This window comes from Cyprinodon variegatus, unplaced genomic scaffold, assembly GCF_000732505.1.
Source record: "Cyprinodon variegatus isolate N-32 unplaced genomic scaffold, C_variegatus-1.0 Scaffold157, whole genome shotgun sequence".
In the NCBI taxonomy this organism is placed as follows: Eukaryota; Metazoa; Chordata; class Actinopteri; order Cyprinodontiformes; family Cyprinodontidae; genus Cyprinodon; species Cyprinodon variegatus.
Window position 1 is genome coordinate 763,318 of NW_015150610.1, and position 11,077 is coordinate 774,394.

The window sequence follows — 11,077 nt, forward strand, 5'->3', positions numbered from 1 at the left end:
CCCCCCCCCCCCCCCCCCCCCCCTCTCTCTCCATGAAACAATTCACAGTAATTAATCAATTACTGAGATCACTGATGAAATCCCGCAGCCCTACTGAGCAATAATCCAAACAGTCCAGTTTTAATGTCCAATAAAAATGTTTACCAGGTTATAATGTATAATTCCTTTAAGAGTTTTTTTTTTGTTCCCTTTTTTTCTTGAGCGGTGGATGTTTATGTTGGCCATGACGGATGGTACTTGAGTTCCTGATTAATGGTTTTCTTGAAAAAGCAACAGAACCTGCCAGTTTAAGAGGACGCTGAACTCTTTCGTTGGCTCTTAGACAACTCCACTGAGCCTATGAGGCAAAGATTGTTCAAGGCGGGTTTAGGGTTAAGTTATGTTCTTTCCGCTTCAAGATTATTGCCTTAATGTTACTCACTGGATTAGGTGAAAGTTTGGAAATATGCAAGTTTGGAAATAAGCAATAGTGTCAGTATGTTTTGCATCATGTAAGGTTGCAACAGTCTTAGTCTTATTCATTCAGAGATGCTTCTTATTAGTTAACTTGGAGATGAGAAACCTTTTTTCATTGTCAGGGCTAAACCATCTACCATTACGTTTCTCATTTAATTTAGGGTTGTTTCGTAAATTTGAGAAGATTTCAGCTTGTTTCTCAGCTTTTATTTCTTTTTCCAGCTTCTATCTTTGTGTGTTTATTGTTCATACCTTAATTTATCAATGTATTCATTTCGTTTTTTTTCTCTGAAGCCGCTAAAGCTCTGTTATCCTGATGGTTGTAACCTGTTTAAACATTAAAGATGAAGTTGTTTTTGGATGTCTGCCTCTGCTGTCTGGCATCATACAAAGACCTGATTATTATGTGGGTTTTTTTTTTTTTTTGGCTTCCACTTAGATCCTGGTGTACGAAGTGGGTTTCCTTGTTTGTATCGCCATTGGGATTCTCTACATTGTCCTGATGCCTATAATAGCTTTCTTCGTGGCTTGCTGTCGATGCTGTGGCAACTGTGGTGGGAAGATGCAGCAGAAGCAGACATCCTCCACCCACTGTCTCAGAAGAACTCTCTACTTCAGCTTATTTTCAACCACAATCATTATCTTGTGAGTATGTATGTTAGTCTGTGTTTGTTTTTAAGACATGGAAGAAGTTCATTCAAATGTGTGCAGCTCACTGCATGGGTGCATCTGTTGGGTAAACCATTTTTAAGCAAATTTAACTGTCTTGTGTCACTCGATTCCTTGTTGCAGAGCCGGCAATGTGTGCATGTTCAGAAGCAATGAAGCTTTTAAACTGAGTGTGGAGCAGAGTCCTCTGGAGCTCAAAAACACCATAGGGGACATGAGCAGCTTCCTCACAGCTGTGCCACAGGCGAGTGAAAAACGTCACCTACACGTCACACAACACAGACGTTTGTGGGAGTTTATCGTTTTATCTCTTTGATTTACGTTAAACATTAAAATACAAATTCCACTAGGAAGCTCTGGTCTCCATCAATACGCCCCCAACTAAGAGGGTTTACGGCGCCACCTGAACTTTCTCTACGCCCTTGAACTGTTTTACAACCTTTATATTACAAACCAAACTCTCCTGAATTTTATTGCGATTTTATGTGATAGATGAAAAAAAGGATTACACATCCAAACTCAATGTAAAATGATGCAGATTGCTTTGAGATATTTTTTAGAAATGTAATGAAAGAACCGTGGTTTCTTAAACCCCAATATAAAACCCATTGTAACCAATAGAAGGCTTTGTAGAAAAGAATAGAATAGACTAGAAAATCCCTTTATTGTCCCACAATGGGGAAATTCTGGTGTTTACAGCAGCAACAGCACCAAAAAAAAAAAATAGGTCACACAATGTGGACCTTACAAGATGTATAAGAATAACATAATAGTGAAAAGTTAAAAAATAAACAAATAAAATACTGCACTGTAAAGTGTTTTAACAGTATAAATACTGTGCACCTGGAGAATAAATAACCAATATACAGCTATGGGCATTTTTACATATTTGAAAATAGCAGCAACATCAATGCAGCAGCATTTTATTTAACTGACAAAGGCAGAAACAGCTAAATCAGCATGAATGTAACAACTTATTGAGGTTGTTGGGAACAGTGATGGTTATAAAGCCTTACAGCTGCTGGGAAGAAGGATCTGTGATAACGCTCCCTGGTGCATTTAGGGTGCAGCAGTCTGTGGATGAAAGAGCTCTCCAGTTCTGCAACAGCTTCATGCATGGGGTGGGAGACATTTTCCAACAGACATGTTATTTTAGTTAGAGGCCTTTTGTTTTCTACCTCCTGCACTGAGTCCAGAGGAAATCATAGAGCTGGTCTTCCTGATCAGCTTATCCAGCCGCTTTCTCTTAGCTACAGATAAGCCACTGCTCCAACAGACAGCTGCATAGAAGATGGCTGATGCCACAACAGAGTCATAGAGGGTCTTTAGGAGCGCCCCCTGCACTCCAAAAGCCCTCAGTCTCCTCAGCAGGAAGAGTCTGATCTGACCTTTTCTTATACAGAACCTCAGTGTTTTGAGTCTAGTCCAGTTTGTTATAATGGAAACCAGCTTTAAACATATTACAGATAAAACTTTAATCTGAAAATGATAAGAACAGGACATGACCACAAAGCTACTAGAACTTGGAAAAATCTGTTAACAGGACAGCTCCCTGTTCTGAAGTCCACTAATTTGTTTTTAATGGGAAAATAGCAAAAATAAAGCCACTGAATAAGAAAAGACAGTTAGCGGCCTCCCACAAGCCACGCAGGGTACGGGTCAAACATATGGTAGAAGGTGCTTTGGTCACATAACAACAAAATAAACATTTTTTAGTTGGCACAAAACTGACATTGGACATGTGAACAGTTTCAATTCAATGGTTTCAACCCAAGCAAATTTATCAAAGACAGACAGTGGCAGACATTAAAGTTGCTGTCTTCAAACGATCTCCATCTCTGGGCATTATCTCTTTAAACATGCTTAACTTGTAGAAACATGCCTCCAAACTGCTGCAGTAAAAATGCACACCACACTCTTCAGATTTTTTACCTTTAGAAGTGCAAATGTTCTGTATGGAATTTTCTATTCATCTCACAATTATTTGGGTTGTTTAACACTTCACTTTTTCATTGTTTGATGTCAGCAAGTGGAAGATGTGACAAATGAGGGCAAGAGAACTGTGCAGGCGGTTAGCAGAAACTTAAACGGTAAGAAAAGGGAACTACTAAAGTTCAGAGGAAACACTGCATTGCCATATCTGTTACATGCTGAAATGTTTACATATTACAGATATTGGACAACAGGTGGGAGAGAAAATTCAACAGCGCTTTAGTGGAACATTTAATCCAGCTCTGCAGGCGGTCAAACTTCTACACCAAGGTATGATTTCCCTGTTTTACCTGCATGGCCGGGGTCAGAAAATGCAAATGCATTGATTCATGTTTGCAAATGAACACGTCTGCTTCCTACTCTGATATGAAGGAAGACAAAATAAATGCAGGGCATTTTTCCACTTTTTTATCTTCAGTTTAAGGATTAAAATAGAAAGACAAGTTCTGACTGGTCAGCTGCTCCCACTGAACATTACTGCAAGGCCTAATATCCACACAGTTGAGAAGTGTACTGACTGAGCCTTTGTGTGGAGTGGCTGCTTTGGTTTAGCTCGACAAAGAGCCGATTCCAGTGCAGAGCATAATTAATCCCATTGTTTCATTTCTGATTCTTATAATGTTGATCTATGGGTTCTTTAGGATGCAGCGTGGATATTTAAGCATCTACTTCTCAGTGACTTTGATTTACGGTTTATTCTCTGCCTGCGTCTTGGACCCCAAATTAATCCAATTTTGTCCTCAGATGTTAAATAAACGACAGTTGTAAAAGTTTTCCTAGAAATGTAATACTCAGCACAAAATAATGCTGTGTCTTTGTATTTTCCATGTCTTTTTTGCTGGACCCTAAATTAAATTAATATTTTATTGCAGCAGATTAATCTCATACAAAAAACTGTTTCAAATAACCTTAAGTTTAAGTGAAATCATTCACGGAGAGAAGAAATAACTTTTTAAATGTATGCATCATTCTATCAATGGTAGATTTATACCTCAATGTGTTTTTAATTGGCTTTACTCCCATTTACTTGCCTTAACTTGTCCTTGATAAGTATCCCTTATTTTGCCAAAATAAAAAACCTAGGTTAAATCTCCAAGTATTCATCAAATATTGTAGAATTGAATTAAAATCTACATTAAAATATAGTTTTATGTGTGTTATCTTCATGATTACTAACACCTCCCAGTCAAATAAAAACAAATAAAAACAAACAGATGCACAGTGGTGTTAGTAAAAGGCTACAAAATGGAAATATGTGTGCATTGCAAATATGCAAATATGTGCATGGACCCAAAGATCAATGCACTCTTTCAATCACTGTCAATTCCTCCATTTTGATTTGAAGTGACTTGTCATTAAAGTGTTGATTGCCTTTTAACTGTTGTTTTACGTTGTGTTTTATAATGTGACTTCTCTTGTCCTCGATTGACCTGAGGCCGTCAGAGAAGTACTACAGTTTCTATGCTTTGTGTGTTTTTTGTTTAAATGAGCAGAAAGTTTGAACACCAGCGACCTCCTGGAAAAGCTGAACTCGTCTCTGACCCAACTTCAGTCCAGCCTAGACATTATTCAGGCCAACGTCACTGCCTTCAAAGGCCGGATCCAGAAGACGCTGTCCAAGCCAGGTTGTCTTAATTGTGGCAGCCTAGCAGGAGAAGTGCAGGAACTAACTGTGGATGCGACCATATCTGTAAGTGCTGGTTTTGATTAAGTGTTTTATTGATTTTTTATCTTCTTGAATTGGTGAATTCTAGGTTCCCAAAATGCCTTATTGACAAGAACACTTAAAAAAAAGAGGGTTCTGAACATCCAGTTCTGTTAGCAGAAATGTTTTATGGAAGAGATGAGTCAGGACTTCAGAGATTCTGCCCTTAGGCAGATTCTCATGAATAAACAAAAAGAAAAGATTTATGAAATTACTCATTGTTTGATGCAAGCTGAGACATTGACTGACGGAGCCTCATCTTTCTGAGGATCTGCCTGAAGGCTCCCTTTCCCCTCCACCTCCTAAACTACTCCCCCTCTTCTATCTCCTTTCCTCTCCTCCTCCTCTCTGAATATCCCTCATGGTTTTGACCTAGCTTTTCTATACTGGCATTATTCTAGCTGCTTTTTTGCGCTCTGCTGCCCTCTTCTGTTACTGTAAGGTACTACCTGCTTTTATGTTTGTTCTCCCCAGGCCCCCAGCCTGCGTGAGTATCAGTCTGCAGTGGATGATCTCATTAAAGGTGACCTCCAGTCTAATATAATTGAGGTCAGTAAAAAAAAAATCCAAACACAAGTGGTCTGAAAACAGTAATTTCTTTTTCTTTGTTGTAAAGTTTTTGATTAGGTTTAAAATGGGAACAGTTCCTTTAGGTCACGGCAAACTGAGTTTTATGATAGAAAAGGAAATGACAGCACTGATCTACCTCTGACACATCAGAGGTATATTTAGAAAACCTGTTTTGATTGTTTTACAGGCGGAGAAGTTTTACAGCACCATTCCTCAGAGGGTGACCAATGAGACAGAGGATTTGGTTACACGTGAGTGAAAATTAAATTCGCCGTGGCAAATTTTCTCTAAATGAATAATGGCTGCATATGTGTCTTTTTCTTTTATGTTTTAGAAAGCAAGCAGCAGTTGCAGGAAATAGAAAACCAGATTTCACAGGTTTCCAATGAACTGGACCTATCAGCTTTAAGAGATGTGACAGGGACTCTGGACCAGGTGCAGGACCAGATTGAAACAGTTTCTCCTGAAGTTCAAAGATTTGAAAATATCAGGTAACTATAACAGTAGCAACATAAGTGATAAAGAGAAGAAAAAAACAGATAAATCCCCTAATTATTGGATCATTTGACCTCAGATGGGCAGTGGGTGTGGCCCTGTGCTGCGTGGTCCTCCTGGTGGTGGTCTGTAACATCCTGGGTCTGGTTCTGGGCCCTTTGGGTCTGTCCCCAAAGGCAGACCCAGCCAACCGCTCCTGCACCTCAGACTGCGGAGGCATCTTTTTCATGATGTGAGTGACGGACGGAATAACATGAATCATCCTGCTGTTTTCATGTAGCTGCTGGAGAGTTTTTAAACGTCTTGACCTGGATGTGGTTGCAGGGGCGCAGGGTTCAGCTTCCTCTTCTCTTGGATCTTCATGATACTGGTGGTGCTGCTCTTCATACTGGGGGGAAATATGTACACATTAATTTGTCGACCGTGGCATAATGGCCAGCTGCTAAAGGTAGAGATATTTACACACACCGTGAGAAAACATTTAAAAGGCTTTTTAATCCTTAAAAATGAAATCTGAATGGAAACTTTAAACCTTAAAGGCTAAACTGATAACATAACTTTTATTTTAAATCAGAAGTTATGCATAAAGGAATAGAAAAGTATTTCAGTGCCATTAGAAAAGGTTTGGAAAGGTCAAATGCGCAGAAAAAAACAGTGTTAACTTGGCGGAGCTGATCATAAATACAGATTTTTATTTGCAAAGAAGAAGATTTCAAATCATTTATCACCCTTCCAGTTACCTTTGGCCTCTGGTTTTGAATCGGCTCATCTCTTATAGGATGCATTTTAGGATTCTACTTCTCTTCTTTAGCAAACTAAGGACTCTGAAACGAATCAAAGCAAAACAATCCAAAGGAGGATATTTCCTTTCATGTTGTAAACTGCAGTTTGTGGGATTACAGTGTCTTGAAATGAGAGTGTTCCAAATGGTACAACCAAAACATTTCATGGGCTTTCACAATATACCACAGATGGCTGTAGTCTTCCAGACATCTGGATAATCTTATTATCCAAATTACTGTTTCTTAGCCCTTTCAATGGTTCACATATGGAGGAAAAACAATAACAAAATATTCTGGTTTTAGAAGACCTGTCAGTGCATTCTTTGCCTTTACCTCATCATTGCGAAACAGGAGCAGTTAGGTGGCGTTGTATAAAATTATTGATAAAAAGGATTTTCTGTGGAATATATGAATCATTTTATAAACTTAGAAATTAAAATATGTGCCCATGGATAAGAATACATACTTAGACAAACTTTATTGTAATTTTGTATACACAGTGTATACTTAACAAAATTTTGTTACATACAGCTTTTCGACAGTGAGTGAGCAGCAGCTTAACAGTGAAAATGAACATTTCCATTTATAAAGTGCAGCAGTGATCAAATGTAAACAGTATAGGAGAGACATGGTGCAAAAAGGCATTGATGTGGAAAGTTCAGGGCAGTGCAAGAATAAACAAATGATGAATATCCCTGATTTGCTGTCTTTCTTGCCTACAGTTTCTTGACACTCCGGGTTTAATCCCACAACTGGAATTAGGCCCTGCTTTGGGACTCAAGACCGACATCAACCTCTCTGATATCTACAGGTATGCAAGACTGGGTCAGCTCTAATTCAGGACCATAGGTGGAATAGCAGTGTTTAAATAGTCGTATTACAACAGTAACACAGCTGTTCCTCACAGGGTTTCGCTCATTTTAAATTTAACAGAACTTATTTAAAATGAAATGTAAGATTTATCAATGATTCCTTCTCATGATAAAAAAACATCAATACCATTATTTCTTGCACTAAAACAAAATTAAATAACACTAAAATATGTATATTTCTTTTTACCAGTTTTCTGATCATGCATGAAGCTTTTCCAATTCAAAATCTTTGAATGCATGTGATGACAGTAAGAGATCTTTCTTCCACAGTTATCCTTTTCTGTGGGACAAAAAAACCAAACAAACATAAAAACAGTCATATTTAAATGTTTGCACAAGCAGAGGCTTGTCCAGGATGTCACTGATGCTAGAAATACCTACGTCTTTTCCGCCTTCAGTGACTTAAACATCCATTCATCCCAAGCGGGGTCCTATCTCCAGCTGTTTACGGGCGAGAGTGACTTAAACAGTTATATCTAAAACTGCCTCTTTAATTGTTAAAATTAGTGGAAGTTATATTTGATGTCAACCTTTCCAGGAACTGTAAAGAAAACCAACCTTTGTGGACGACACTCCACTTGCATGAACTTGTGGACCTTGCAGATGTGCTCAATGTGTCTAAGGTGAGTTTTCTTGCCTCTCTATAGTTTATAACATTTTTACCTTTTCCCTCATTAAGTATCTGCTACAATGCTCTCATGCACACAGTACACAGCACAGATCGAAGAGGAGTTTGAAAAGACCGATATCACTCTGTCTTCAGTCAGTCTCCTGAGTCCCGAAATAATAAAAGGGCTTCAAAACGTTGCTGCTGAGGCGACTGATTTCAACAGCACTGCCGTTACACAGCAGGTGAGGCTCTTTCCTATCTAACTACTGTCATTACATGCATCTTTCTGCAACCTGTTCACTTTTCAAATCTTTATTTCCTCTAACAGCTGAATGACATTTCAAGCATCAATTTGAATTCAACAGCAGTTAAAATTGATCAACTGGCTGACACTCAAGTGAGCCTCATTACCCTAACGCTGAAGTTTGACATGTTTCTGTTTATGCCTCACTTTTTTTAAAATCTTTTTTATAAACTGTCTTTTTATAGCCACCAGGAATACAAGGTGAGCTTAAGGTGGAAGCCTCCAAACTGAGGCAAATTCAAGCAGACATAGAAACAACCATCTTTCCACAAGTGGTGAGGACTCAGCTCGTCTCTCTTGTCACCTATTCCCTTTTCACCTTCTAAGTATGGGTTATTCCTTTACACTGCTTTCTGCCTCTCAGAACAACCTGAATTCATCCATGAAGAGCCTTCAGTCCACCACAGGAAAAATCAATGTGAGTACAGAGACCTGGGGCTGCAGGAAGCTGAGCTTATTCATTCTCCTCAATTTTTCATTGTGGATCTTATTTTTTTTTTTCTCTCTGGTCCTTTCAGGGGACAGTGGAGGAGGTGCTGAGCAAAGTTGGAGCAGCACAAGACTTCCTCAACACAAATACAACCCAGATTGTAAAGACCGTGAGTAGAGCTTCGAGTCACATGAGTACAAAGAAATGTTCTCCATGTGGTCTGTTAATGCTCGGGGTCGTTTATGGAGAGGGGGGAGGTGCAGCTTATTAATGAAGGGTATGTAGTGGAAACAGTGCATTTGTTGGCTTCACAGCCGCCGGGCATTAATTATATTGCGTGTTCAGCTGAATTTATCCTCATTTATGTCGATTTTATTAGAAATGTACGCATTTATGGATAAGGAAGGGAAAAATCAGAACTTATGTTTTGTGTAGTCGCAGTAATTCCTTTGTCACATCCGCTCCTGTTTAGTTGCATAATTCGGAGTGTATAAAAGTTGGAATCATTGTAAGAAACACCTAATCTTGTGACATCTATGCTGAATTAATGAAAAGTGAAGCTGGAGCTAACTCCACTGGCATAACAGATACAGATGAAGAACTTGCAGATGGTAACATGAGCTGGTGAAGATTCTCAGTCATCCAGGTCATAATTATTCCAAAAAAGTTAAAAAACGATCCACTGGACTTTCCAAGTTCAAAAGTTTGTGTTCAACATCTTCAGACTTGGAAAAAAAAACCATTGGATTGTTTTTTTAAACTTTTTTGGAATGGTAAAAAAGTCATTATCGGGTCTTCACTGAGACCGATGCATGTTTATAATTATGTTAAAGATCAAGCCTTTAAATATTTAAAGGCATAAAATGATAACCTGTATATAAAACTGTGTAGTTAGGATTATGCCCTCACATGTAAACCTTAAGGCAAATAGAAAAGTATGATGAGGGCATAAATGATCAGAAATGTAATGTTGCTCCAATGATCTCAGGTTTAGAAAGTAAAACAGAATCTGGATGAATAGAAAAACAGATTTCCGTTTACTAAACCTTTGATCCAGTTAATTAATGCTTACTTTTTATCGATCATAAGATGATTTTTTTAATACCGCGTTTAAACAAAGACATTTACATTTAGGAGTTTGTCTTTCCTGAACAAGAGTTAAACCAGTTCTGTTGCTGAGAATAATCAGCCACCTTACAAGATTTCATGAGAATTGTAGGTTTTGTTTGACTGATTTTTGGATAAATTGAATTCCAACCATTTTGTTTTTGCAAATCTTAGGAAAGCAGGAGTTTTTTAAACTGTCAGGTGGATTACTTCAGTGCTTACGCTGACTGGACCACGATTATGGTAAAATGAGCTCTTCAAATCTTTTATCTGTAGTCTCTTATATGATGTGTCCGTAAATAATTCCTTGTGATGCATCCATTTTCCTCAGATCACACAGCAGGTCGGCCGCTGCAAGCCTGTCGCCAGAGCTATAGACTCGGCTGATGTTGTCCTTTGTGTTAACATGGTGGAGTCTCTGGTGAGGAGAGCAGACTTTCTTCTTAATCCCTTCTTTATTCTAACGACTAATTCCTATTTTTCTCTTTTCATCAATGTTTTCTCTCTTGTGTTTTAGAATGCGTTCTGGTTCAGCCTGGGTTGGTGTATGATGTTCTTCATTCCCAGCATCATCTTGTCCATGAAGTTAGCTAAATACTACAGGAGGATGAAATACACGGATGTCTTTGAGTAAGTAGGAAAAAAATGCGAATGTGAGCCGGACTCATGCTCCATTCATGTGACAGAAGCAGCCTGACTCTGCTGTTCATTTCTCTGTGTCCAGAAATCCCATCATTATGAACCACATCCCACGGGCTCAGCTAAAACCCACCTGAGACGGGATGACGTTTGATTGAAGCCTCTTAACAGATCTTCAGGCACAAATGTTCGAGGAAAAAAACGAAAAAAAGCACACGGGGCACCATTGCACAGATGTGGCACATTGTCACCTGGGTAAACACACTGAAAAAATTAGATTTTACGAGGATATTTACTTGAATTCATTTGTAAACTTAGGTTTTTCACTGTAGTAAGGAGATGACTCCAACTACTGTGTTTAAACGGCACATTTCATACAACATAAGTTTCCGTTTTAAACCCATTTTGAGGGATTTTAGTGATATATGGAGGCCTTTATGTTTTTT

The 11,077-nt window shown here is 38.6% G+C and overlaps 1 protein-coding gene across 1 annotated transcript in view; it reads left to right on the forward strand.

The window, feature by feature from the left end:
- LOC107086562 (prominin-1-A-like) overlaps positions 1-10,825 on the forward strand; it is a 13,714-nt gene extending 2,889 nt beyond the window's left edge. Inside the window, exons 4-24 of the mRNA XM_015377605.1 lie at positions 896-1,101; positions 1,249-1,369; positions 3,152-3,215; positions 3,298-3,387; positions 4,611-4,807; positions 5,297-5,371; positions 5,580-5,643; positions 5,727-5,883; positions 5,967-6,119; positions 6,212-6,335; positions 7,392-7,480; positions 8,080-8,164; positions 8,250-8,393; positions 8,480-8,548; positions 8,641-8,730; positions 8,820-8,873; positions 8,974-9,054; positions 10,167-10,235; positions 10,324-10,413; positions 10,510-10,622; positions 10,717-10,825. Coding sequence (XP_015233091.1) covers positions 896-1,101; positions 1,249-1,369; positions 3,152-3,215; positions 3,298-3,387; positions 4,611-4,807; positions 5,297-5,371; positions 5,580-5,643; positions 5,727-5,883; positions 5,967-6,119; positions 6,212-6,335; positions 7,392-7,480; positions 8,080-8,164; positions 8,250-8,393; positions 8,480-8,548; positions 8,641-8,730; positions 8,820-8,873; positions 8,974-9,054; positions 10,167-10,235; positions 10,324-10,413; positions 10,510-10,622; positions 10,717-10,768 — 2,187 coding nt within the window. The 3' untranslated portion in view covers positions 10,769-10,825. The remainder of the gene's footprint in view (positions 1-895; positions 1,102-1,248; positions 1,370-3,151; positions 3,216-3,297; positions 3,388-4,610; positions 4,808-5,296; positions 5,372-5,579; positions 5,644-5,726; positions 5,884-5,966; positions 6,120-6,211; positions 6,336-7,391; positions 7,481-8,079; positions 8,165-8,249; positions 8,394-8,479; positions 8,549-8,640; positions 8,731-8,819; positions 8,874-8,973; positions 9,055-10,166; positions 10,236-10,323; positions 10,414-10,509; positions 10,623-10,716) is intronic.
- Positions 10,826-11,077: the final 252 nt, after the last annotated feature.